This window comes from Phyllobates terribilis, unplaced genomic scaffold, assembly GCF_046119375.1.
Source record: "Phyllobates terribilis strain yellow unplaced genomic scaffold, ASM4611937v1 Scaffold_49__1_contigs__length_9717188, whole genome shotgun sequence".
Lineage (NCBI taxonomy): Eukaryota > Metazoa > Chordata > Amphibia > Anura > Dendrobatidae > Phyllobates > Phyllobates terribilis.
This window is the reverse complement of record NW_027362809.1, coordinates 4905449-4930962: the sequence shown is the minus strand read 5'-3', so window position 1 is coordinate 4930962 and position 25514 is coordinate 4905449. Positions and strand designations below refer to the sequence as shown.

Here is a 25514-nt window from a genome sequence, read left to right as displayed (position 1 = left end):
CTTCATATTCAATCGCTTGCTGGAGTGCCACCTTCTAGCTGCTAACAGGATATCAAATGAAAAATCTTTCTTTGGGCAGAGCACCTGCTGATTAGCGATGCCAGGCTATTTGTGACTGACGCTCACTGGACGGCAAAAAGGTATGCGATTGGAATAAGATCTGTGGTCACTGATCAGAGCTCGGCCGCTGCACGAAACGCAAAAAAAAAAGAAAAACAGACAACAGTCGAGCGATGAAGTGATGATCAGCACTTGGAGGCAGAAAGGAGTATGGGAAGGGGGAGAGGGGGATTGGGGTGGATAAGGAGGGATCAAAAAATCCTACTTACAGTTGTTGTCTTTCAGATGTCGTCTATCAGATGTCTTCTGTAAGATGTCTTCTGGAGCAGGCTTCTGTGGCCCAGCACGGCACACAATCGGACAGCGGGACCGCCCTCTAGAAAAAAAAAAGGTTAGTTGAAAAAAAGGTAAAGTAGCGAGCACGAGTGCTGATCGGTGGCTGCTGGATGTAAGCACGGAGGTGGTGCGAAGTGAGGGGGGAGGAGAAATAAAGTGACAGGGATGAAATAACATCATGAAATGCAGCGAGCTTGGACGTTGTTCAGTGACGTAGTCACTGGTCAGCACTCGGCCGCTGCAGGACGCACAAAACAAACAAACAAACTGGGGGCAGGGTGGGTAAAAAGGAGTGGTTTGGGGTGGATGAGGGGAGAACAGAGATGGACTTACCAAAGTCTTCTCTGTTCTTCTTTCAGCAGCAGGTCCAGGAGTAAGATCTGCAGCAGCAGGACATGGAGCAGGAGACCCAGGACCCAGAAGACCGCAGCAGGACGCCAGAGCAGCAGCAACTGGAGCAGGTGAGAAAGTCTTGTGGTGTCACAGGTGCTTCTGTGGCAACACAAGGCCCAGCACAGAGGTGATCAAACGTGACCGCTCCGTAGAAATCCTCACCAAGTGTGAGGAACTGCAGGGTGGTCACAGGGGGAATGATAGGGTGGTGACAGCCAGGTCACAGGCCAATCACCTCCCGGTCAGGAACTCTGATTGGTGCGATCGATGATGACATCGATTACACCAATCAGAGATGGCTGGGGCCTGGGCAGCATCACAGGGGGTCACAGGGAGGTGACAGGCAGGTGACAAGTCAGTCACCGCCCTGTGACCGCCTTGTCACCTGTGTTCAGGTACTCTGATTGGAGCGATCGATGTCATCATTGATCGCTCCAATCAGAGCTGTCTGAGGCCTCTGCTGACATCACAAGGGGTCATGGGGCGGTGACAGGTAGGTTACAAGCCGGTCACCACCCCGTGACCGCCCAGTCACCGCGCGGTGGCGCTATGATCGGTGCGATCGATGTGATTGGCGATCACACCGATCACAGCGGGTGGGGGAGAGGGCTGGGGTCTCTTTGCAAGAGCCTAGGATCGATGCTCTTATGAGCACCGATCCCAGGCTGCAATCTGATTGCCAGAAACAGTGAGAAATGCTGTGATTGGCTGTCCAGAATTGTAAACTAAACGGTCCCTAATTGACCGACACTTTCTGAAAGTTATTGTGGGAGTAGATCACACGGCACTCCCAGGTCCAGGTTGACTACAAGTACACCCTAGTGTTTTCTGAGGATATTAAAGATATGGTCACTCTGATTGTCCTAAGTTCCTATTACTCATGTTATCCCATCTTTTTCTTGGTCTCTTGGTTAGGTATGAAGGAGTGTCTGTACCCTTGTCCTATGAATCTGGTGTTCATGTCTATTGCCCGTATATTAAAATCTGTGACATTAGAGCAGTTTCTTCTCAACCATAAAAATTGACCCATGGATATAGTTTTTTTTTTTTGTTTTGTTTATTTTTTTAGGGGGATGGGGTGGTGGCTATCCCACTTCAATAGTTTACTAGTGTTTGTAAGTATTTTGTAGATAAGTGTCCCTAGGGTCCCATCCTGCTATATCTTATTTAGAACATCCAGGAAAGGCAACTGGTAATAATTAACCTCTGATGTAAATCTAAGGCCCACTCTATTGATGTTGAGTTCCCTGACAAATTCAAGAAACTTTTCACTCGTCCCCGAGCAAGAATGTCGCCAATATATCTATTCTATGTCCCAGTATATGGATGCCACCACTTATGATCATCCCCGAATATTGTGGTTTTCTCCCACTAGCCCAGGAATAGGTTAGCATACGAGGGGGCACAGGGGCTCCCCATCACAGTACCGCTGAGTTAGGGGAAAGTACTTCCTGTCAAAAAGGAAGAAATTATGAGTAAAAGTGAATTTTAGAAGATCCTCCATGAAGTCATTATGTCTGCTACACTCTATTGATCTCGATTTCAAGAAACGTCTTACTCCTCTGATACCATCCTCATGTGGTATATTACTGTACAAAGCGTCAATATCTAGTAAGGCCGGCTCCCCTACATCCATGTATACATACTCGAGGGTCTACATGTAGGGGAGCAGGGAAAGGGAAGACCATTTTCCAGAAAGTTTATTCCAACCTCAGGCGGTACTGTGGGAAGATTATACTGTGTGGGGGGCATTATACATACTGCATAAGGGGCATAATGGGGGCATCATATATACTGTTTAAGGGGCATAATGGGGACATTACACTTTGTGGGGGTGTCATACATACTACATAAGGGGGGCATTACAGTGTGTGGGGGCATCATACATACTGCATAAGGGGCATAATGGGGGCATTACACTGTGTGGGGGCATCATACATCCTGCATAAGAGGCATAATGGGGGCATTACACTGTGTGGGGGGCATCATACATACTGCATAAGGGGCATAATGGGGGCATTACACTGCGTGGGGGGCATCATACATACTGCATAAGGGGCATAATAGGGACATTACACTGTGTGGGGGCATCATACAGCCTGCATAAGGGGCATAATGGGGGCATTACACTGTGTGGGGGCATCATACATACTGCATAAGGGGCATAATAGGGACATTACACTGTGTGGGGGCATCATACAGCCTGCATAAGGGGCATAATGGGGGCATTACACTGTGTGGGGGCATCATACTGCGTGGGGGCATCATACATCCTGTATAAGGGGCATAATGGGGGCATTACACTGTGTGGGGGGCATCATACATACTACATAAGGGGCATAATGGGGGCATTACACTGTGGGGGCATCATACATCCTGCATAAGGGGCATAATGGGGGCATTACACTGTGTGGGGGCATCATACATACTGCATAAGGGGCATAATGGGGGCATTACACTGTGGGGCATCATACATCCCGCATAAGGGCATAATGGGGGCATTACACTGTGGGGGGCAGTAAAGGGGTCCTGTACTATGAGAACAATACGTTTCCTCCCTTCCTGTCTCCATAGTTGGGTCGTATGTATCTATTACAGGAAACAGAACAAAAACCTTATGATTCTTATAAAGGGGCAACACAAGACCCCAAAAGAGTCCCCGTGCTGAAGGGGTTACTGCCCCCTGCGCCCAGTAATGGGGTCTCCACATACCTCCACCTGCAGAGCCGCCACCACATATATGGCTGCTCTGTGCGCACAGGAGCTGTGATGAGGTCACAGGAGGGGAGGAGTCAGGGGTCACATGATCAGGGGCCTCAGTGGATGCAGGACTCTGCTGTGCTGGTTGTCATGGTGCTGGATGAGGGGAAGGTTATGTGTGGGGTCAGGAGGGGTTTACAGTGTGGATGTAGCAGAGCCGCGTGTGTACGAGGTGTACGGAGCGGAGCCGCGCGTGTACGAGGCGTACGGAGCGGAGCCGCGTGTGTACGAGGTGTACGGAGCAGAGCCGCGTGTGTACGAGGTGTACGGAGCAGAGCCGCGTGTGTACGAGGTGTACGGAGCGGAGCCGCGCGTGTACGAGGTGTACGGAGCGGAGCCGCGTGTGTACGAGGTGTACGGAGCGGAACCGCGTGTGTACGAGGCGTACGGAGCGGAGCCGCGCGTGTACGAGGTGTACGGAGCAGAGCCGCGTGTGTACGAGGCGTACGGAGCAGAGCCGCGTGTGTACGAGGTGTACGGAGCAGAGCCGCGTGTGTACGAGGCGTACGGAGCGGAACCGCGTGTGTACGAGGCGTACGGAGCGGAGCCGCGCGTGTACGAGGCGTACGGAGCGGAGCCGCGAATGCACGAGGCGTAAGGAGCGGAGCCGCGCGTGCACGAGGCGTACGGAGCTTTAGCCGCGCGTGCACGAGGCGTACGGAGCTTTAGCCGCGCGTGCACGAGGCGTACGGAGCTTTAGCCGCGCGTGTACGAGGCGTACGGAGCTTTAGCCGCGCGTGTACGAGGTGTACGGAGCTGAGCCGCGCGTGTACGAGGTGAACGGAGCTGAGCCGAGCGTGTACGAGGCGTACGGAGCTGAGCCGCGCGTGTACGAGGCGTACGGAGCTGAGCCGCGCGTGTACGAGGCGTACGGAGCTGAGCCGCGCGTGTACGAGGCGTACGGAGCTTTAGCCGCGCGTGTACGAGGCGTACGGAGCTGAGCCGCGCGTGTACGAGGCGTACGGAGCTTTAGCCGCGCGTGTACGAGGCGTACGGAGCTTTAGCCGCGCGTGTACGAGGCGTGCGGAGCGGAGCCGCGCGTGTACGAGGCGTACGGAGCTGAGCCGCGCGTGTACGAGGCGTACGGAACTGAGCCGCGCGTGTACGAAGCGTACGGAGCTGAGCCGCGCGTGTACGAGGCGTACGGAGCTGAGCCGCGCGTGTACGAGGCGTACAGAGCTTTAGCCGCTCGTGTATGAGGCGTACGGAGCAGAGCCGTGCGTGTACGAGGCGTACGGAGCAGAGCCGCGTGTGTACGAGGCGTACGGAGCAGAGCCGCGTGTGTACGAGGTGTACGGAGCTTTAGCCGCGCGTGTACGAGGTGTATGGAGCTTTAGCCGCGCGTGTACGAGGTGTACGGAGCGAAGCCGCGCGTGTACGATGTGTACGGAGCAGAGCCGCGTGTGTACGAGGTGTACGGAGCAGAGCCGCGTGTGTACGAGGCGTACGGAGCAGAGCCGCGTGTGTACGAGGTGTACGGAGCTTTAGCCGCGCGTGTACGAGGTGTATGGAGCTTTAGCCGCGCGTGTACGAGGTGTAGGGAGCGGAGCCACGCGTGTACGATGTGTACGGAGCGAAGCCGCGCGGATCTGTGTGTACGAGGTGTACGGAGATGAGCCGTGTGTATGAGGTGTACAGAGCAGAGACATGTGGAGCAGAGCCGCACGTGTACAAGCTGTAGGAAGAGGAGCCGCGTGTTTACGAGGTGTAGAGATCGGAGCTGTGTGTATGGAGCGGAGCCATGTGTGTGCGAGGTGTACGGAACGGCCAATAGCAAAGCCCTCGAAGTGTGATGAACATACGACCTCCTAAAATGACCCCATTTCGGATACTGCACCCACCAGGGAAGAGGGTGTAATGGGCGTTCTTACGTTCTTATCCCACAGGTGTCTCACTGATTTCTTTACCGCTCGTTTGTGTGTAAATAATATTACATTTGCTCAGAGCCGCAGCGAGGGGTTCAGCCAGGGGTGGACACACCGCCGATGCAGCCGCACCCGGGCCCAGAGGTGAAGGGCCCATGCAGGAAGGGGCTTAGTGCTCAGGCAGTAGACCACGCATCTGCTATGGAGCCCCTTGACTGAGGGCTGATGCTGCTTAACCCCGTCCACTCCCACCCGTAATGATTTTTAATACCCTGGGCAGAGTGAGGCCATTGAAAAAGGGGGTATGTCATGCAGGAGAGAGGCCGCTGGCCAATGAACTCTTCCCCATCAGACTGATAAGAGCGCTCATTGGCTGCTGTGTCTGTCCTCCTGCAGGGTCTCACAGTGGGTCTTCTGCCTCCTGCTGTTCCTTTCCCAGTAGAATTTCCTCTAAGAGTAGGGGGTTGGGGAGGAGAGTCCATAGCATCTGACAGCACGCAGGGGCAGGAAGCTGAAATCAGTCCTGTCTGAGCTGTGTTCCTTCCTCCACAGTGGGTTCCGCAGCCCTCTCCAGAAGACAGCAATATCATATAAGATTAGTATATGAGTGTATGTATATGTCTGCAGGGCTGGCACCAGGAATTTCAGGCCCCATACTGGCAAAAACTTTTTAGGCACCCTGGAGACCCGCCCAGGCTCCACCTCCACTCCTCGAACCTTCCACAGTCACACCGCCCACTCTTGGAAAAACTCCACTTCTGCACCACATCCTTATCAATCACACATTAAGGGTATGTGCCCACGCTCAGGAGGTGCCTGCGGCCCCAAAGCTGCGGGATAGACGTGCGGCTTCTGCCCTCATTTTATGCAATTGAGTGGTGCAATTTTTTTTTTTTTGTATATGTGGAGTTTCCTCATAGAAGTTAGACTGTGGAGAAAGTCCACATGTAGACCTGCAAGAGAAATTGACATGATGCGGGTCTGAAAGATGCGACGCATGCCAGTTTTCGTGGGTGATCCATAGGTCCACAGAGTTGCATAGTGGACATGGGATTTCTAGAAATCCTATACACTATGCTGTAACACCTGCCGCTGCAGGTTTGTTGCTGCATAAGCTGCAGTGTCAAACCCACAGCGGCTCCTGACCATGTGCACATACCCTGACAGTTCCCATAGAACACCAGATCACATACTGTGCCTTATGAAAGTATTTGGCCCCCTTGAACTTTTCTACCTTTTGCCACATTTCTGGCTTCAAACATAAAGATATAAAATTCTAATTTTTTCAGAAGAATCAACAAAAAGTGGGACGAAATTTATTGGATATTTTAAACTTTTTAAAAAATTAAAAAAGTGGGGTGTGCAATATTATTCGGCCCCTTTACTTTCAGAGCAGCAAACTCACTCCAGAAGTTCAGTGAGGATCTCTGAATGATCCAATGCTGTCCTAAATGACTGGTAATGATAAATAGAATCCACCTTGTGTAATCAAGTCTCCGTATAAATGCACCTGCTCTGTGATAGTCTCAGGGTTCTGTTTCAAGTGCAGAGAGCATCATGAAGACCAAGGAACACACCAGGCAGGTCCGAGATACTGTTGTGGCGAAGTTTAAAGCCGGATTTGGATACAAAAAGATTTCCCAAGTTTTAAACATCTCAAGGAGCACTGTGCAAGCGATCATATTGAAATGGAAGGAGTATCAGACCACTGCAAATCTACCAAGACCCGGCCGTCCCTCTAAACTTTCATCTCGAACAAGGAGAAGACTGATCAGAGATGCAGCCAAAAGGCCCATGATCACTCTGGATGAACAGCAGAGATCTACAGCTGAGGTGGGAGAGTCTGTCCATAGGATAACAATCAGTCGTACACTGCACAAATCTGGCCTTTATGGAAGAGTGGCAAAAAGAAAGCCATTTCTCAAAGATATCCATAAAAAGTCTCGTTTGAAGTTTGCCACAAGCCACCTGGGAGACACACCAAACATGTGGAATAAGGTGCTCTGGTCAGATGAAACCAAAATCAAACTTTTTGGCCACAATGCAAAACGATATGTTTGGCGTAAAAGCAACACAGCTCATCACCTTCAAAACACCATCCTCACTGTCAGCATCATGGTTTGGGCCTGCTTTTCTTCAGCACGGACAGGGAAGATGGTTAAAATTGATGGGAAGATGGACGGAGCCAAATACAGGACCATTCTGGAAGAAAACCTGTTGGAGTCTGCAAAAGACCTGAGACTGGGAAGGAGATTTATCTTCCAACAAGACAATGATCCCAAACATAAAGCAAAATCTACAATGGAATGGTTCAAAAATAAACGTATCCAGGTGTTAGAATGGCCAAGTCAAAGTCCAGACCTGAATCCAATCGAGAATCTGTGGAAAGAGATGAAAACTGCTGTTCATAAACGCCCTCCATCCAACCTCAATGAGCTCGAGCTGATTTGCAAAGAAGAATGGGCAAGAATTTCAGCCTCTCGATGTTCAAAACTGATAGAGACATACCCCAGGTGACTTGCAGCTGTAATCGCAGCAAAAGGTGGAGCTACAAAGTATTAACTCAAAGGAGCTGAATAATATTGCACGCCACACTTTTCAGTTTTTAATTTTTTTAAAAAGTTTAAAATATCCAATAAATTTCGTTCGACTTCACGATTGTGTCCCACTTGTTGGTTCTTTCCCCAAAAATTAGAATTTTATATCTTTATGTTTGAAGCCAGAAATGTGGCAAAAGGTAGAAAAGTTCAAGGGGGGCAAATACTTTCACAAGGCACTGTACATAGCAGCAGCTTTTGTTTTGGCCAAAGATTTTGTAAGCTGCTGCCACGACAAGGTAGACTCTTCTGGCAGGGCCCTACTCTACTCTAACCTATTAAACATTTCTTAAAATATCCAGTACTCTATTTAGGTATATTTTTCTTTATTTTTCTTTAAGGGAATGTGTCACATACATTTTTTCAATTAATATCACATACAAAGGGACAAAAACCGTCACACCGTGACCGGACGACATATAACCACCACATAGTGACCGAACACCACATACAAGGAACAAATACCACCACACCATGACCAGACCACATATTACTACATACAAGTAATACTATATACAAGGAACACAGAATTAAAGCTCATACTCTTGTTCATGCATATTTGTATCCCACCCTGTATATAAACTGTCTATTGCAGGAAATTTGTGTGAAAACCACCGATGTTAGGAAATACACCCACATCTGATCTGGTGCAAAGCATAATATCCTGGCAAAGGATCATAGAGCCGCAGATATACCGAGCATTATCAATCATATCAACGGGAGGCAAATAGATGCATCATTGTAAAACAGACGAAAACAAGTATGTACAAAACACTGCTGAGATAACTGTAGAACATTGCAATGGTGAATCAGATTAGATGGAGCGTACAAATCCATGCTATCCAGGAGTTGGATGTATAACAGAGCAATTGCAATGGGATACGTCAAAATAGAGTCTGATGCAAAACTTGATCGTGAGGCTATAGGTATAGCATTTCTTTCTGTATCAATGAAAAACAGATTGTCATGGAAATATTGAAAATCTTTTCTTCTCCCCTGTCATAGATATTAAGAAGTCTCTCTCCCAGACTCCTCTTCCCTCCTCCCCTATAGTAATTGTCCACGGTAGAAGAGCTGACACTTTGGCCAGTTGCCTCTATGCAAATCAACACACACATGAGAAGGGCCTTGTAAGCAAATGCTGGCCCAAAAGGTGCTACCAAACCCAATTAACACAGGCTTGTGATAGATTTACAGCTAACTGAGAAGGTTATATTCCCAGTGCTTCAAAGAGAATGTAACAAAGGCCTGCAGACGGCCCAAAGCCAATATGGAATAACTAAAGTTCCATATGTCCGATAATAATGGGGCCTATATTTTGGATGGCAGGGTCAGCTAAGGAATAATATGGATATTTTCCCGTCTCTGTAAGCCTCTCTGGGGAGCTGTGCTGCAAAAGTAACAAAATAGACGGCAGCTATACCGTGTGTGGTCTCTGGGGAAAGGTAAAATCATAACAGAACATATGGAGTCACTTTTGGGCCTCTACGATCAACCCACAATAAGTTATCGCAAAAAAAACAGATATCTAATAAAAATATAGAGGCTATAATGTCACTGGTGATCCCTGTATTACCTGTACACTGACAGTATATACAGAGCTCCTGTGTATAATGTCACTGGTGATCCCTGTATTACCTGTAAACTGACACTATATACAGAGCTCCTGTGTATAATGTCACTGGTGATCCCTGTATTACCTTTACACTGACACTATATACAGAGCTCCTGTGTATAATGTCACCGGTGATCCCTGTATTATCTGTACTCTGACACTATATACAGAGCTCCTGTGTATAATGTCACTGGAGATCACTATATTACCTGTACACTGACACTATATGTACAGAGCTCCTGTGTATAATGTCACTGGTGATCCCTGTATTACCTGTACACTGACACTATACACTGTATACTATGTAAAGAGCTCCTGTGTATAATGGCACTTATGGTAATATTAGTATTGTTTTTTTTTTTATCAATGATCAGTATTGTAGTATTCGGTCACTATGTGGTGGTAATATGTGGTCTGGTAATGTTGTGGCGATATTTGTCCCTTGTACATGGTATTATTCGGTGACTATGAGGTGGTAATATATACTCCAGTCATGGTGTGGCGATATTTGTTCTTTTTATGTGGTATTATTGGGTCACTATTTTGTGGTAATATGTCCTCCGGCCATGGTTTGGTGGTATTTGCTCCTTGTATGTAGTATTATTCGGTCACTATGGGGTGGTAATATGTGGTCTAGTCATGGTGTGGCGGTATTCTTTGTATGTGGTAATATTCGGCCACTATGTGGTCCGGCCATAGTGTGAAGGTATTTGTCCCTTGTATGTATTATTATTGGTCATTTTAAAAAATGTGACACATTCCCTTAAAGAAAAATAACTAAAAATATACCTAAAAAGAGTACAGGATATTTCAAGAAATGTTTAATAGGCTAGAGTAGAGCAGGGTCCGGCCAGAAGAGTCCACCTTGTCATGTTGTTGGCTTACAAAATCTTTTGACCAAAACAAAAGCTGCTGGCTATGTACAGAGAGGTCCATATATATTTGGACAGAGACAATATTTTTCTAATTTTGGCTGCTTTCAGACCAGCAGCATGTCAATTTGACTTGTGGGTCCACATGTGGACTTTCTCCACAGACTTTACCTTTATGAGGAAAGTCTGCAATGTACAAAAAAAAATAATTGTGCCACTCATTTGCATAAAATGAGGGCAGAAGTCATACGGCTATCCCGCAGGCGGCTCCTGACCGTGGGCACATACCCTTAATGTGTGATTGGTGAGGATGTGGTGCAGAAGTGGAGTTTTTCCAACAGTGGGTGGTGTGACTGTGGAAGGTTCGAGGAGTGAAGGTGGAGCTGGGGTGGAGCCTGGGCGGAGTCTCAGGGGGCCAGAAAATTTTGCCAGTATGGGACCTGAAATTCCTGGTGGCAGCCCTGCACACATATACATACACTCATATACTAATGTTTTATGCTATTGGGGTCTTCTGGAGAGGGCTGCAGAACGCACTGTGGAGGGTACACAGACAGGACTGATTGCCCCAGCGTGTGGTCCAATGCTGTGGACTCTCTTCCCCCTCCCTCTACTTTTTGAGGAAATGCTTCTGGGAAAGGAACAGCAGGAGGCAGAAGACCCATTGCAAGTCCCTGCAGGAGGACAGACACAGCAGTCAATGAGCGCTTTCATCAGTCTGATGGGGAAGCGTTCATTGGCCAGTGGCCTCTCTCCTGCATGACATGCCCCCTTTTTCAATGCCCTCACTCTGCCCAGGGTATCAAAAATCATGACGGGTGGGAGTGGACGGGGATAAGCAGCATCAGCCCTCAGTCAAGGGGCCCCATAGCAGCTGCGTGGTCTACTGCCTGAGCACTACGCCCCTTCCTGCATGGGCCCCCCTTCACCTCTGGGCCCGGGTGCATCGGTGGTGTGTCCACCCCTGGCTGAACCCTTCACTGCGGCTCTGAGCAAATGTAATATTATTTACACACAAACGAGAGGTAAAGAAATCAGTGAGACACCTGTGGGATAAAAACGTAAGAACGCCCATTACACCCTCAGATGACTTCCCTTGTGGGTGCAGTGTCCGAAATGGGGTCACTTTAGGGGGTTGTATGTTCTTCACACCTCTATTGGCCCTCACAAGTGAGGACTGACAAACACACACGGCTCTGCTCCGTACACCTCGTACACACGCGGCTCCGCTCCGTACACCTCGTACACACGCGGCTCCGCTCCGTACACCTCGTACACGCGCGGCACCGCTCCGTACACCTCGTACACACGGCTCCGCTCCGTGCGCCTCGTACAGACGGCTCTGATCCGTACGCCTCGTACACACGCGGCTCTGCTCCGTACGCCTCGTACACGCGCGGCTCCGCTCCGTACACCTCGTACATGCGCGGCTCTGCTCCGTACACCTCGTACACGCGCGGCTCTGCTCCGTACACCTCGTACACGCGCGGCTCTGCTCCGTACACCTCGTACACGCGCGGCTCTGCTCCGTACACCTCGTACACGCGCGGCTCTGCTCCGTACACCTCGTACACGCGCGGCTCTGCTCCGTACACCTCGTACACGCGCGGCTCCGCTCCGTACACCTCGTACACGCGCGGCTCCGCTCCGTACACCTCGTACACGCGCGGCTCCGCTCCGTACACCTCGTACACGCGCGGCTCCGCTCCGTACACCTCGTACACACGCGGCTCCGCTCCGTACACCTCGTACACACGCGGCTCCGCTCCGTACACCTCGTACACACGCGGCTCTGCTCCGTACACCTCGTACACACGCGGCTCCGCTCCGTACACCTCGTACACACGCGGCTCCGCTCCGTACACCTCGTACACACGCGGCTCCGCTCCGTACACCTCGTACACACGCGGCTCTGCTCCGCACGCCTCGTACACGCGCGGCTCCGCTCCGTACACCTCGTACACGCGCGGCTCCGCTCCGTACACCTCGTACACGCGCGGCTCCGCTCCGTACACCTCGTACACACGCGGCTCCGCTCCGTACACCTCGTACACACGCGGCTCCGCTCCGTACACCTCGTACACACGCGGCTCTGCTCCGCACGCCTCGTACACGCGCGGCTCTGCTCCGTACGCCTCGTACACACGCGGCTCCGCTCCGTACACCTCTTACACACGCGGCTCCGCTCCGTACACCTCGTACACACGCGGCTCTGCTCCGTACACCTCGTACACACGCGGCTCTGCTCCGTACACCTCGTACACACGCGGCTCTGCTACATCCACACTGTAAACCCCTCCTGACCCCACACATAAACTTCAGCTCATCCAGCACCATGACAACCAGCACAGCAGAGTCCTGCATCCACTGAGACCCCTGATCATGTGACCCCTGACTCCTCCCCTCCTGTGACCTCATCACAGCTCCTGTGCGCACAGAGCAGCCATATATGTGGTGGCGGCTCTGCAGGTGGAGGTATGTGGAGACCCCATTACTGGGCGCAGGGGGCATTAACCCCTTCAGCACGGAGCCTCTTGGGGTCTTGTGTTGCCCCTTTATAAGAATCATAAGGTTTTTGTTCTGTTTCCTGTAATAGATACATACGACCCAACTATGGAGACAGGAAGGGAGGAAACGTATTGTTCTCATAGTACAGGACCCCTTTACTGCCCCCCACAGTGTAATGCCCCCATTATGCCCCTTATGCACGATGTATGATGCCCACCACACAGTGTAATGCCCCCATTATGCCCCTTATGCAGGATGTATGATGCCCCACAGTGTAATGCCCCCATTATGCCCCTTATGCAGGATGTATGATGCCCCCACACAGTGTAATGCCCCCATTATGCCCCTTATGCAGGATGTATGATGCCCCCACACAGTGTAATGCCCCCATTATGCCCCTTATGCAGTATGTATGATGCCCCACACAGTGTAATGCCCCCATTATGCCCCTTATGCAGTATGTATGATGCCCCACACAGTGTAATGCCCCCATTATGCCCCTTATGCAGAATGTATGATGCCCCACACAGTGTAATGCTGCCATTATGCCCCTTATGCAGTATGTATGATGCCCCCACACAGTGTAATGCCCCTTATGCAGTATGTATGATGCCCCCACACAGTGTAATGCCCCTTATGCCGAATGAATGATGCCCCCACACAGTGTAATGCCCCTTATGCAGGATGTATGATGCTCCACACAGTGTAATGCCCTCATTATGTCCCTTATGCAGTATGTATGATGCCCCCCACAGTGTAATGCCCCCATTATGCCCCTTATGCTGTATGTATGATGCCCCCCACAGTGTAATGCCCCCATTATGCCCCTTATGCAGGATGTATGATGCCCCCACAGTGTAATGCCCCCATTATGCCCCTTATGCAGGATGTATGATGTCCCCACACAGTGTAATGCCTCCTTTATGCCCCTTATGCTGGATGTATGATGCCCCCACACAATGTAATGCCCCCATTATGTCCCTTATGCAGTATGTATGATGCCCCCCACAGTGTAATGCCCCCATTATGCCCCTTATCCAGGATGTATGATGCCCCCCACAGTGTAATGCCCCCATTATGCCCCTTATGTAGTATGTATGATGCCCCCCACAGTGTAATGCCCCCATTATGCCCCTTATACAGTATGTATGATGCCCCCACACAGTGTAATGCCCCCATTATGCCCCTTATGCAGTATGTATGATGCCCCCCACAGTGTAATACCCCCATTATGCCCCTTATGTAGTATGTATGATGCCCCCACACAATGTAATGCCCCCATTATGCCCCTTATGCAGTATGTATGATGCCCCCACACAGTGTAATGCTCCCATTATACCCCTTATGCAGAATGTATGATGCCCCCCACACAATTTAATACCCCCATTATGCCCCTTATGCAGTATGATGCCCCCCACACAGTGTAATGCCCCCATTATTCCCCTTATGCAGTGTGTATGATGCCCCCACACAGTGTAATGTCCCCATTATGCCCCATATGCAGTATGTATGATGCCCCCACACAGTGTAATGTCCCAATTATGCCCCTTATGCAGGATGTATGATGCCCCCACACAGTGTAATGCCCCCATTATGCCCCATATGCAGTATGTATGATGCCCCCACACAGTGTAATGCCCCCATTATGCCCCTTAGGCAGTATTTATGATGTGTAATGTTCCCACAGTACCGCCTGAGGTTTTATAGTTGGAATAATTCCTCTGGAAAATGGTTTTCCCTTTGCCTGCTCCCCTACATGTAGACCCTCGAGCATGTATACATGCATGTAGGGGAGCAGGCCTTACTAGATATCGAGGCTTTGTACAGTAATATACCGCATGAGGATGGTATCAGAGGAGTAAGACATTTCTTGAAATCGAGGTCAATAGAGTGTAGCAGACATAATGACTTCATGGAGGATCTTCTAAAATTCGCTATTACTCATAACTTCTTTCTTTTTGACAGGAAATACTTCCACCAGCTCAGGGGTACTGCGATGGGGAGCCCCTGTGCACCATCACATGCTAAAGTATTGCTGAGCTGGTGGGAGGAAACCACAATGTTCAGGGATGATCATAAGTGGTGGCATCCATATATTGGGGTATGGTACAAATATATTTACGACATTTTTATTATCTGGTCAGGGACGAGTGAACAATCTTTTGAATTTGTCAGGGAACTCAACAGGGAACTCAACATCAATAGAGACTACCTGAGATTTACATCTGAATTTAATTATTACCAGTTGCCATTCCTCGATGTACTAATCAAGAAAGATTGCAATGGGACCCTAGGAACACTCATCTATCATAAACCTTCAAGTACTAATAAACTATTGAAGTTGGATATCCACCAACCCAACCTCATAAAAAGAGGAATACCCAAGGGACAATTTTTACTGTTGAGAGGGTACTGCTCTAATGTCACAGATTTTAATATACAGGCAATAGACCTGAACATCAGATTAAGGGAAAAAGTGTACTCGTGGTACATTTTGGATTCCACATCATCGTTTGCAGAAAAATGGGAGAGACAGACACTCCTCCATACCTATCCAAGAGACCAAGAAAAAGATAGAACAACACGAGTAAGAAAAACTTACGACAATTAGAGTGACTGTATCTTTCATATCCTCAGAAAACACTGGGATATACTTGTGGCTGACCCGGACCTGAGGGTTCTGTGGGATCTACTCCTACAATAACTTTCAGAAAGGTTCAGTCAATTAGGGACCTTTTAGTGCATAGTTTCTGTCAGGGAAATATTGAGAAAGTATTAACAAATTCTCTGTCCCTGAAACCCCTCTTCATCCCTCCCTTATCCACCATTTGTCTCCAGAGGAGAGCTGACACTCCACGCAGCTGTCGGTATGCAAATAACAGTACAAGGAGCTCAGTAGCCTATTCTACATACAAATGCATCTCCTCTTAGCACAGACCTGGGATAGGTTGACACCTTCCAGCATAGGGGCAGAGATGGAAGGAAAGAGGAAATGGCTCGTTTAGGCTCAAAAGGGGTTTAACAAAGACTGCAGGATCTTCGGAGTCAAAACGAAATATGGAATAACTAAAGTTTCATAATTCTGAAAATGAAGGGACCCATATTTGTAGTGACCGGGTCACCTAGGGAATGATATGGATATTTTCGTGTCTCTGTAGGTTCCTCTGGGGGCTGTGGCGCAAAAGTCCCAAAATAACAAATCGCAGCTATACCGTGTGAGGTCTCTGGAGAAAGGTAAAATCATAGCGGAGAAAATTTTATCACTTTCGGGCCTCTACGATCAACCCACAATAAGTTATCACAAAAACCAGATATCTAATAAAGATATGAAGGCTGGAGACTAGCCCCCGTAATGTCATCCCAGGGGGTATGTGGGCAGGTCTTTCCCTTCAGCCGCATCTGCTGAGGTTGGTAGTATTTATTGCGGGAGTATATATTTATTATAGCAACGGATCCTGTTGAGTATCTCCCCTCCACCTACAGTACAGACCAAAAGTTTGGACACACCTTCTCATTTAAAGATTTTTCTGTATTTTCATGACTATGAAAATTGTACATTCACACTGAAGGCATCAAAACTATGAATTAACACATGTGGAATTATATACTTAACAAAAAAGTGTGAAACAACTGAAAATATGTCTTATATTCTAGGTTCTTCAAAGTAGCCACCTTTTGCTTAAGATGAACACCACACCTGAGGCCTCAGGACCTACTGCAGCCATTCTTTTTGTGGGTGGGGCGGTTGACAGGGCCCGGGAAAACTTACAGCCCGTTACTGTTGACCTTAAGAACACTGGCGCAGAATGTACCCTCATCCACCCTGAGTTCATGTTACCAGAGGAACGCATTCCTGGGAAGACCCTGACTGTCACGGGGTTTGGGGGTGTTTGACCACCCTCCCAGATCTGATATGGCATGTAATGCCACTGTCAATAATGTCAATGACAAGCATAATAAAAATTTATGTTGTGTTAAAGGTAGTTCAGCCACCTCATCTTGCGGGGTGATGCTGCTGAGGATCCCCTAAATTGAGCCAGCATAAGTGCTATGTGCAAAGGGAGCAGGCATGGACACCAGGAAGCAGGTTGTCCCGTGTGAGTGACCACTGTCACGCCAGATAGTGACATGGTCAATGGTAGCTGCCCCATGACTAGCACAGCTCCAGAGGTGATGAGCAGGGAAGGGGAGAAACATGGGGATCATAATGAATATCTCCTGCAGTATTGCTAATTCCAATTCCATTGTCGGAAAATGAGACGAGAATTAGCGTTATAGAAGGTGCCATGAACTCACAAAGAGGCGACATTGGGGAGATCACATTATCTCTCACCATAGTCGTCACTCTGTAGGGATATGTGTATATGCCCCCGTACGGTCACTGTCAGCTTCACGATAACCCAATTATTATTATTCGCTGCCACCACCGTCCAGATTTGAAATATAATACAGGCCTGGTCGGACGCCTGCGTTCTAGTAGCGTATATGGCTTCGGGGGAGGGAACGATTACAGAGCAACAGAAACAGGACTATTACATTTTATATTTAATCCAAAAGGAAGGCAATGTTATGAAAAATATACAAGGATTTTACAAAGGGGACAATACAGTACAGAATATACAGTTACATAATATAAACGGGATTAAAGAAGACTTACGTGATAGACAGATCGCAGAGACAATTCTGTTTAGCTGGAGGGGGGCGCCCCACTTATTGATTTGACTGTTATCGAACAAGATCCGTTTATTATAGTATTTATACCCCCCTGGCAATGAATACTCATCCATCCTCCTTGGATTCTTTTATGCCTAAGGGGAGACCTGCCCACACAGCACCTGGGATGACATTACGTGGGCTGGATACCAGCCTCCATATTTTTATTAGAATATCTGGCTTTTGCGATAACTTATCGTTGGTTAATCGCAGAAGCCCGGAAGTAATACCATTTTTTCCGTTATGAATTTACCTTCCTTTAGAGACCACGCATGACATAGTTGTGGTCTGTTATTTTGTTACTTTTGCACCCCAGATACCTGGAGGGGCTCACAGGTACGAAAAAATAAGCATATTGTTCCTTGGCTGACCCTGCCACTAAAAATATGGGTCCCATTATTAGCGGAGTTATGGAACTTCCAATATTCCATATTTGGTATCAGCTCCGGACATCCTGGAGTTTGTGTTAAACCCCTTTGAAGCCTAAATGAGTTTTTCTTCAATCTCTGCCCCTGCTGGAAGGTGTCAGTCTATCCCAGGTTTGTGCTAAGGGGAGATGCATTCGTATGTTAAGTGGGTCAGTAGCACCTTTTGTGCTGCATTTGTCTACAAGTGACTTCTGCTGTGTGTGTTAAATTGCATGGAAACAGTTGGTTTGGTCCAAATGGTGGATAAGGGAGGGGTGAGAGGGAAAAGAGGTTTGGGAGACATTGTTAATATTTTCTCAATATTTCCCTTACAGTGAGTCTATGAGAAATGTATTCAGCTGCAGACTCTGAGGAAGAAACTGCTTGTTGTCTGTGGCCTAAAATATAAAGGTTTTATTACTAGATGTAAAGAAAAAACTAAATACTGTCAAATAATAAATCTCCTTATATGTTTCCCCTCGTTATCTCCAATAGTTGTATTATTACACAGGATTTTTATGATGTTCCATCGGCTTATTTTCTTCTCATTCAGGTCTCTACAATACCGAATCCTCTCAGTGAAGATCTTCTATATAACAAAATTTTCCTGATTTACCCATCAAAGATGGATATGGACAGAGGCAAGATGGAGATGGTGGAGAGGATATTACACCTCACCCTAGAGATCCTCTTTCGGCTTACTGGAGAGGTGAGAGATTCTGATGACATCGCGTTTAATTATTCTTATATATGGGAATAACAGATGGACAGAACTGGAGAGGTGAGGACTCTGGAAATGTCTGGAGTGAGATTTATTAATGTGTCTCTCCATAACCAGAGATTAATCACGGGGCCTCCACCTCACCCCCTGATACATGAGGACATCAATGACCAGATCCTAGAACTCGCCTACAAGATGATTGAGCTTCTGACTGGAGAGGTGACATTGCTGGGACATTATACAGTAACACTATGAAGGGATCGGGGGGATGACTGTATCATTGTATTTGTCAGGTTCTTATAAGGTGTCAGGATTTCGCTGTATATTTCTCCATGGAGGAGTGGGAGTATTTAGAAGGACACAAAGATCTGTACAGGAACATCTTGTTGGAGGTTCCCCAGTCCCTCACATCACCAGGTAATAGACAGGACTAAATACACATGGCCTATAATTATCTGTATGTAAAGAATGAATTCAGCCCCTGTATGTGTTTCCTCCAGATCTATCCAGTAAGAGGACAACACCAGAGAGATGTCCCCGTCATCTTCTTCTACAGGACTATAAACAAGAAGATCCCAATGTTCCTCAGGTAGATACAGATAACATGTCATGAGATTTCCCCTATGATGTGTAGACGGCTGTAAAGGTTTTGTATTTTTGGATTCAGTCTTGTTTTATCCACCAGTATTATGATTTATATTTGTGTAGTGAGAACGGTGGAGATGGCAGGATTAGAGCTGATCATAGATGTGACTTCTCCATCTGTCTTTGACTTTTATAATATTTATTTAAGGGTGAAAATCTGACCCATATTAATACTACAGAGACATATGTGACGGGTGATGAGCGGTGTAAAGAGGAGATTCCTACATATGACTACCCAGGTGAGTACTGACCACTGAATACAGAGAAGTCACAGATTCTTCTCAGTCACCGGCTGTGGCTGCTTTATCAGTGGTGTAGTCCGGCCGTGTCACAATCGTGTGATCACCATTTTGCCGCTAGACCACAACATTCTCCTCAGTCCGAAAATATTCAATTTACTTTGGGAAATTGTGAAAGCCCTTTTCTACACAACTTACTACCTGGAAGATCCACCTACCCCCTGGGATTAGGAGATGCTTTTACTTGCTCAGATCTGTAAACTACAAAGCCAAATGACAGCGTACGTAGAATGTGTTGACAAATTAAAAAATCACTTGAAGAAAAATATTCTGATGGGTCTGTAAGAGAAAGCGGAGGGTAATGATGCTGTTGGCTTCCTAGATCCCTGATATCTTATTGGATGAATCTACCTTCTCTGCCTTCTGTGCTGCTAAATGTGCTCTTTTGGTCCCTACAAGACCAGGTCCAGTCTTTCTGACCAAACTTCGCTTTTATGATCGACAACATTAAATGTCCAGTGAGGGCCAAGTGTGAATTTCTTTTAACTTATCAAGAGTTTCCCTTTATCCTGACTTTTCAATATCTTTTAAAACCAATTAACTTCAAAAAGGATTGCATTAAACTATACAAAAAACATTACACCTGTGCCATGATATATCTCTAAGCTGTGCGTGGCTGATGGCTGTAATGTACATTTATTCACGTCTGCAGGAGATGTGTTGGCTCCAGCCCTGGTTTCATGGATTCACTCAACGTCATAAATTACATTATGTTTTCAATCCTAAGGAATTCAGATTACTGCACAATCTCTTTTGAAATGGGGGCGCTAATACTTTCTCTACTCTTTTGGTCAGAACTCATAGTTGCTCCAATGGTCCACCACAAATGAGTGCAACTCCAGTTTAGTGTTGGATTTCTCCCCTCATACATACATTGTTGTTGGGGATGTTACATGTTTTTATATTCTTTCTTTTTTCACAAGTTCATTCTGTATGATAGTTTCATTGTGGTGGGATCGGCCGGCCTCACTTATGTGAGTCTGTAACTCCCTGGTAGTCTTTCAAAAAGATCTCCATTATCTCTTCCAAATGCCCGAGATCTAAATTTAAGACACCTCAGCTCTGCACTATTAGAAAAAGTTCTCTTTCAATGTCTAATATTTCTTCTTGAAACTCATCTGACAGAAAATATTGGCCATTATCATAGTTTAGATTCCCAAGAGCCCCCGAGCCCCAGACTCTAATTACCCCAGAGAGGTTTCACCACTAGTTACTCATTTTTCTCTGATGAAGACTGTTGAGTTTGATCATTTCAGTAGATGTGTTATTGTCTATACTCACTGTTTTTGACTTCAGTAATCCTCTGATTTAACCCCTTCCTGCAGCCAGTTTTGTGTTTCTAATCAGGCCCATTTTTCAAATCACTTTATATGGTGATAACTTTGAAATTCTTCACAAAGGATAATAGGTAACAAATGGACCTTACAAATTATTTTCCAACTTCTTTTGAATCTGACAATCCCCTATATACGGTTGTACACTACTGTCTGGGCACATGGCAGGTTAAGAAGGGAAGGAGCGCCATTTAGCTATTCTAATGCAGATCTTGCTGTTTGCAGACACAATGTATTGGGGGCACTGTTTATGGTCACCTGGAAGCTCAAAAGATGACTACCACGAACAGGCTTGCCTTATCTACCCCGTTTCTAGATTTAAAAAATTACTTTGCTCATCACCCTTTAACCCCTCTACATGGATCTGGAGTTACACAGAGACCCCCAGGCTTGGGCCACGGTGTTACCTGCTGTTCTGTGGAGTGAGATGGGAAGAAGAATAGTCAGGTAGCCGGGTCAGAACCAGGAGGGCAGAGAAAATACAAAATCAGAAGACACAAAAGTAGTCAGTAAACGGGCCGGGGTCACAACAGGAAGCAAATACACAAGCCGGGAGCTGAGCACAGAGGACTGAACCAGAGGAGGACAAGGCTGTATCTGGCAGCTTCCGGCAATATGCTTCCAGCTTTAGTAGGGTGCGGTGCTTTCCAAATGGCTGAAGCAGGGAGCAGATTACTCCAGCTGGACAGCACACACACCCATACTGCCAGACTGGATGGTACTACGGGTCCCAGGCACCCTAATCTTAGTGGCTGGACAGAGCCTGTGCCTCGCAGAGCTTCTGGTTCTGACGTCTCTTCCATCACCAGTGCTACCTGCAGAATGAATAAGGCGGCTCCTGGTGACAGAAGCAGACGTTACACAAGTCGAAGCAGGAGGAGAAGTAGACGTCCCAGAGGAGATGGGACACACCTTTTGCAGAAACCCTAATATAACAAAATGGCAGAAAACCAGAGCAGAATTGTAAATATTCCTCTATTTTTTAGATTTGTGTCTAATAAAATTGATTTTTAAGCTTGAGCATATATCTCTTCATTTTTCTGGATTAGCATGTAGCCCAGGGATGTGTTTGTTTAGACATTTTAAGTAGAAATGTTCAAAAATATAAATTTCAAGGATATTTTATTCTAAATTAATAATTGTTTTTTTTCTTGGCAGATGACTGTACCAAAAGATCAGATGGACAGGAGATTTTTAAATCTGACGATCTTGAGATCCCACAGGATACAATTGAAGTGAATGCCATTACTCCAGATATACCATCATCCCTTCACAGCAAACATCAATCATCTGATCCTATGAAACAGGTCCTATCTTCTGATTCATTACCGACTACTAAGGAAAATCAAAATAAAATAAGCATTAAAAAACGAACTGCTCCTAAAGCAAAGAAATCATTTTCACGTTCAGAAAATGGAAATAGTTTTACCCTCGAAAAGTCTATTCTTAAACATCAAAAAATACACACAGTGGACAACAGATTTTTTTGTTCCAAATGTGGAAAATATTTTAACCAGAAATCAGTTTTTGTTGATCACCAGAGAACCCACACAGGGGAGAAGCCTTTTTCATGTTCAGAATGTGGGAAATGTTTTAACCGGAAATGCCATCTTGATAACCACCAGAGAACCCACACAGGGGAGAAGCCCTTTTCCTGTTCCGAATGTGGGAAATGTTTTAACCAGAAATCAGGTTTGATTAAGCACCAGAGAACCCACACAGGGGAGAAGCCCTTTTCCTGTTCAGAATGTGGGAAATGTTTTAACCAAAAATCAGTTTTGGTTACGCACCAGAGAACCCACACAGGGGAGAAGCCCTTTTCATGTTCAGAATGTGGGAAATGTTTTAACCATAAATCAGCTTTGGTTAAGCACCAGAGAACCCACACAGGGGAGAAGCCTTTTTCATGTTCAGATTGTGGGAAATGTTTTAACCAGACATCCAATTTGATTAGGCACCAGAGAACCCACACGGGGGAGAAGCCTTTTTTCTAATCTTTTTTTTTTAATCCAATATATTTTTATTGAGATTTTCTTACTTATTTTTTTTGACAAAACAAGAAACCAGTACATACAATAATAAAATAACATACCATAGGAATCACATATATGCATCTCTCCTGTATATCCTTTCAGCTTGCCCATTACCGTCTGATAACTTTCAGTTACTATTTCTTACAATTAACATTCCACATTCTTGAAATATTTTATATAACCATAATATTGTAATAAATATTATAATCCTATACACATATAGGTGTGCTATATTACCCATACCACATGTTAAGGAATTCCAATACACATTACAATGTGCCAATACCCCCCTTCCCCTATAAGTCAAATTGTCTCTCCAACAATATCCCCCTTGCTGGCTGTATCCAACCATAAACCCCATATTTTCTCAAATTTATTCATTGAGTTTTGTTTTTTATATACCCCTTTTTCTAATCTGATAATGTTATTTATCCTATTTTTTAGTTCACTAATTTCTGGAGGTGAGGGGTTAATCCATTTGGATGCAATATGTTTCCTAGCTTGAAATAAAATATGTGAAATCCCTATTGAAATTGGGTCAAATTCCATATCATCCTCTAATATACCTAATAGGCATTTTTTGGGTCTGGTTGAATATCTATTTTATATACCCTCTTTATAATAGACAGAACTCCTTTCCAGTATTTACCTAACTCCCGGCATTCCCATAGCGGATGTAATAGGCCCGCAGCATCCATGTTACATCTTGGACATTCAGCAGCAGTCCGGTATCCTATGTTACATAGGAATCTAGGCGTCTTGTATTTCCTATGTATTAATATGATCTGGGAGAATCTCTGAGCCTCATGTAAAGATAATTGGGGAACCAGTTCTAATACCTCTCTCCATTGATCCTCAGAAATTGGACCTATATCTCCATCCATTTTTGTCTAGCTGGAGAAGGAAATATTTTTAAATAATTATCTAGAAGGATTCAATAAATATCAGAAATACGACCCTTAGGATTTCCCTTCTCTAATACCAGCTTAACAAAAGTATTATTTTCTACCGAAAAGGGCGTCCATCTTGATTGTGCATTAAATGAATGCCGAAACTGTAGAGATTTATACAAATTCCCCCTTTAATTGATCAAAGGACTTAAGTTTCCCTTCAGATAATATGTTTTATATCATATATATGTTTTATATCGTATATATTCCTTTATCCACCCAACTCCGGAATCCCTCTAATTTATAGACCTCTGCATATTTATTATTAAACCATATAGGTGTATATTCATTGCAGTCTCCTATTTCCATTATATCTTTACCCCTATCCCAGACCTTGTAGAGTAGAGCAAGTGTAGGGTATAGTGATTTCTTGTGTGTGAGGTCATTCAGTTCCACTATATGAATAGGAATATTCCACCGTGTCCTGAGGTAATTAACCCCTTAATACTATTTGGGTTTGCAGCGCTATGCCACCCACCCAAATGTTTCAATTGCACTGCAATATAATATATTAGTGTTAAAAAAACAACCACAAATACTACCGCGCTAAGTACGCTCAGAGTGTGGCTCTGACTAGATGGATGTAGATAAATACAAAAAAAGGAAAATGAAAATGCAACCCAAATGGATATCTTGCTTCTAACTCTATCCTCAGTGAGGATACACACAGATCCTAGCTATAATCAACAATAGCTCTATGAGAAAGAAACAGAGAAGGAAAAGTGGCAGCACTTACTCTGAGAAGTGTGAGCTGCTTCCATAGAAAGGTGTATTGATTAGGCAGGCTTTGCAGGATCACCTCCATCAGCTGTTGGTTGTGGTGTGGAAGTCCTCAGCCTGCCAGACCGAGCACAGTGGTTCAGCAGTTGATGTGCACTGTTACCATACGTCCTGCTGGGTCTGTACTGATGAGCCGGCGGGGTAAAGCGGGAGCGTCCTCCCGAAAAGGTGCTTCTTACCCACTCTGTAATGCTGGTACAAACGCGGTGTGCTCCGGCCGGAAACTTGGCCGCGTGAGTGCAGAGCTGGAGAGGGCGTGGCACTGTGACGTCACACCCCAAGGTACAAGATGTACAGGGGGCCCCAAAAAAACCGACAGCTCACACTTCTCAGAGTAAGTGCTGCCACTTTTCCTTCTCTGTTTCTTTCTCATAGAGCTATTGTTGATTATAGCTAGGATCTGCGTGTATCCTCACTGAGGATAGAGTTAGAAGTAAGATATCCATTTGGGTTGCATTTTCAATCTCCTTTTTTTGTATTTATCTGCATCCATCTAGTCAGAGCCACCAGCTCTGAGCGTACTTAGCGCGGTAGTATTTGTGGTTGTTTTTTTATTAATTATTATTATTATTATTATTATTACATTGTGCAGGCAGATACACACAGAGCCTGCTTACTACCAACAG

General features: G+C 46.3%; 2 protein-coding genes across 3 annotated transcripts in view; one reads left to right on the top strand and one right to left on the bottom strand.

Moving 5' to 3' along the window:
- The window catches only part of LOC141191632 (uncharacterized), a 34838-nt gene extending 31274 nt beyond the window's left edge, over positions 1-3564 (bottom strand). The window contains exon 1 of the mRNA XM_073661569.1: positions 3502-3564. The gene's annotated coding sequence lies outside the window, so the exon portion shown is untranslated. The remainder of the gene's footprint in view (positions 1-3501) is intronic.
- On the top strand, positions 689-24121 carry LOC141191634 (uncharacterized). 2 transcript variants are annotated; one of them, XM_073661570.1, is made up of 7 exons: positions 689-857; positions 18680-18835; positions 18965-19066; positions 19141-19264; positions 19348-19436; positions 19641-19731; positions 22284-24121. In XM_073661570.1, exons 1-7 carry the CDS (start codon positions 792-794, stop codon positions 23117-23119), a joined length of 1464 nt encoding a protein of 487 aa, XP_073517671.1. In that variant the 5' UTR covers positions 689-791; the 3' UTR covers positions 23120-24121. The 2 variants fall into 2 exon arrangements, with proteins under 2 accessions (XP_073517671.1, XP_073517672.1); XM_073661571.1 differs by lacking the exon at positions 689-857 and adding an exon at positions 12904-12973 and having other exon boundaries at positions 22284-24120.
- Positions 24122-25514: the final 1393 nt, after the last annotated feature.

Excerpts from the sequence above, each read along its gene's own strand:
- LOC141191634 (XM_073661570.1), top strand. The coding sequence starts at position 792 with ATGGAGCAGGAGACCCAGGACCCAGAAGACCGCAGCAGGACGCCAGAG. Across the intron at positions 19,437-19,640 it reads AAGATCCCAATGTTCCTCAG|GGTGAAAATCTGACCCATAT; the intron begins GTAGATACAGAT and ends TATTTATTTAAG. Across the intron at positions 19,732-22,283 it reads TCCTACATATGACTACCCAG|ATGACTGTACCAAAAGATCA; the intron begins GTGAGTACTGAC and ends TTTTCTTGGCAG.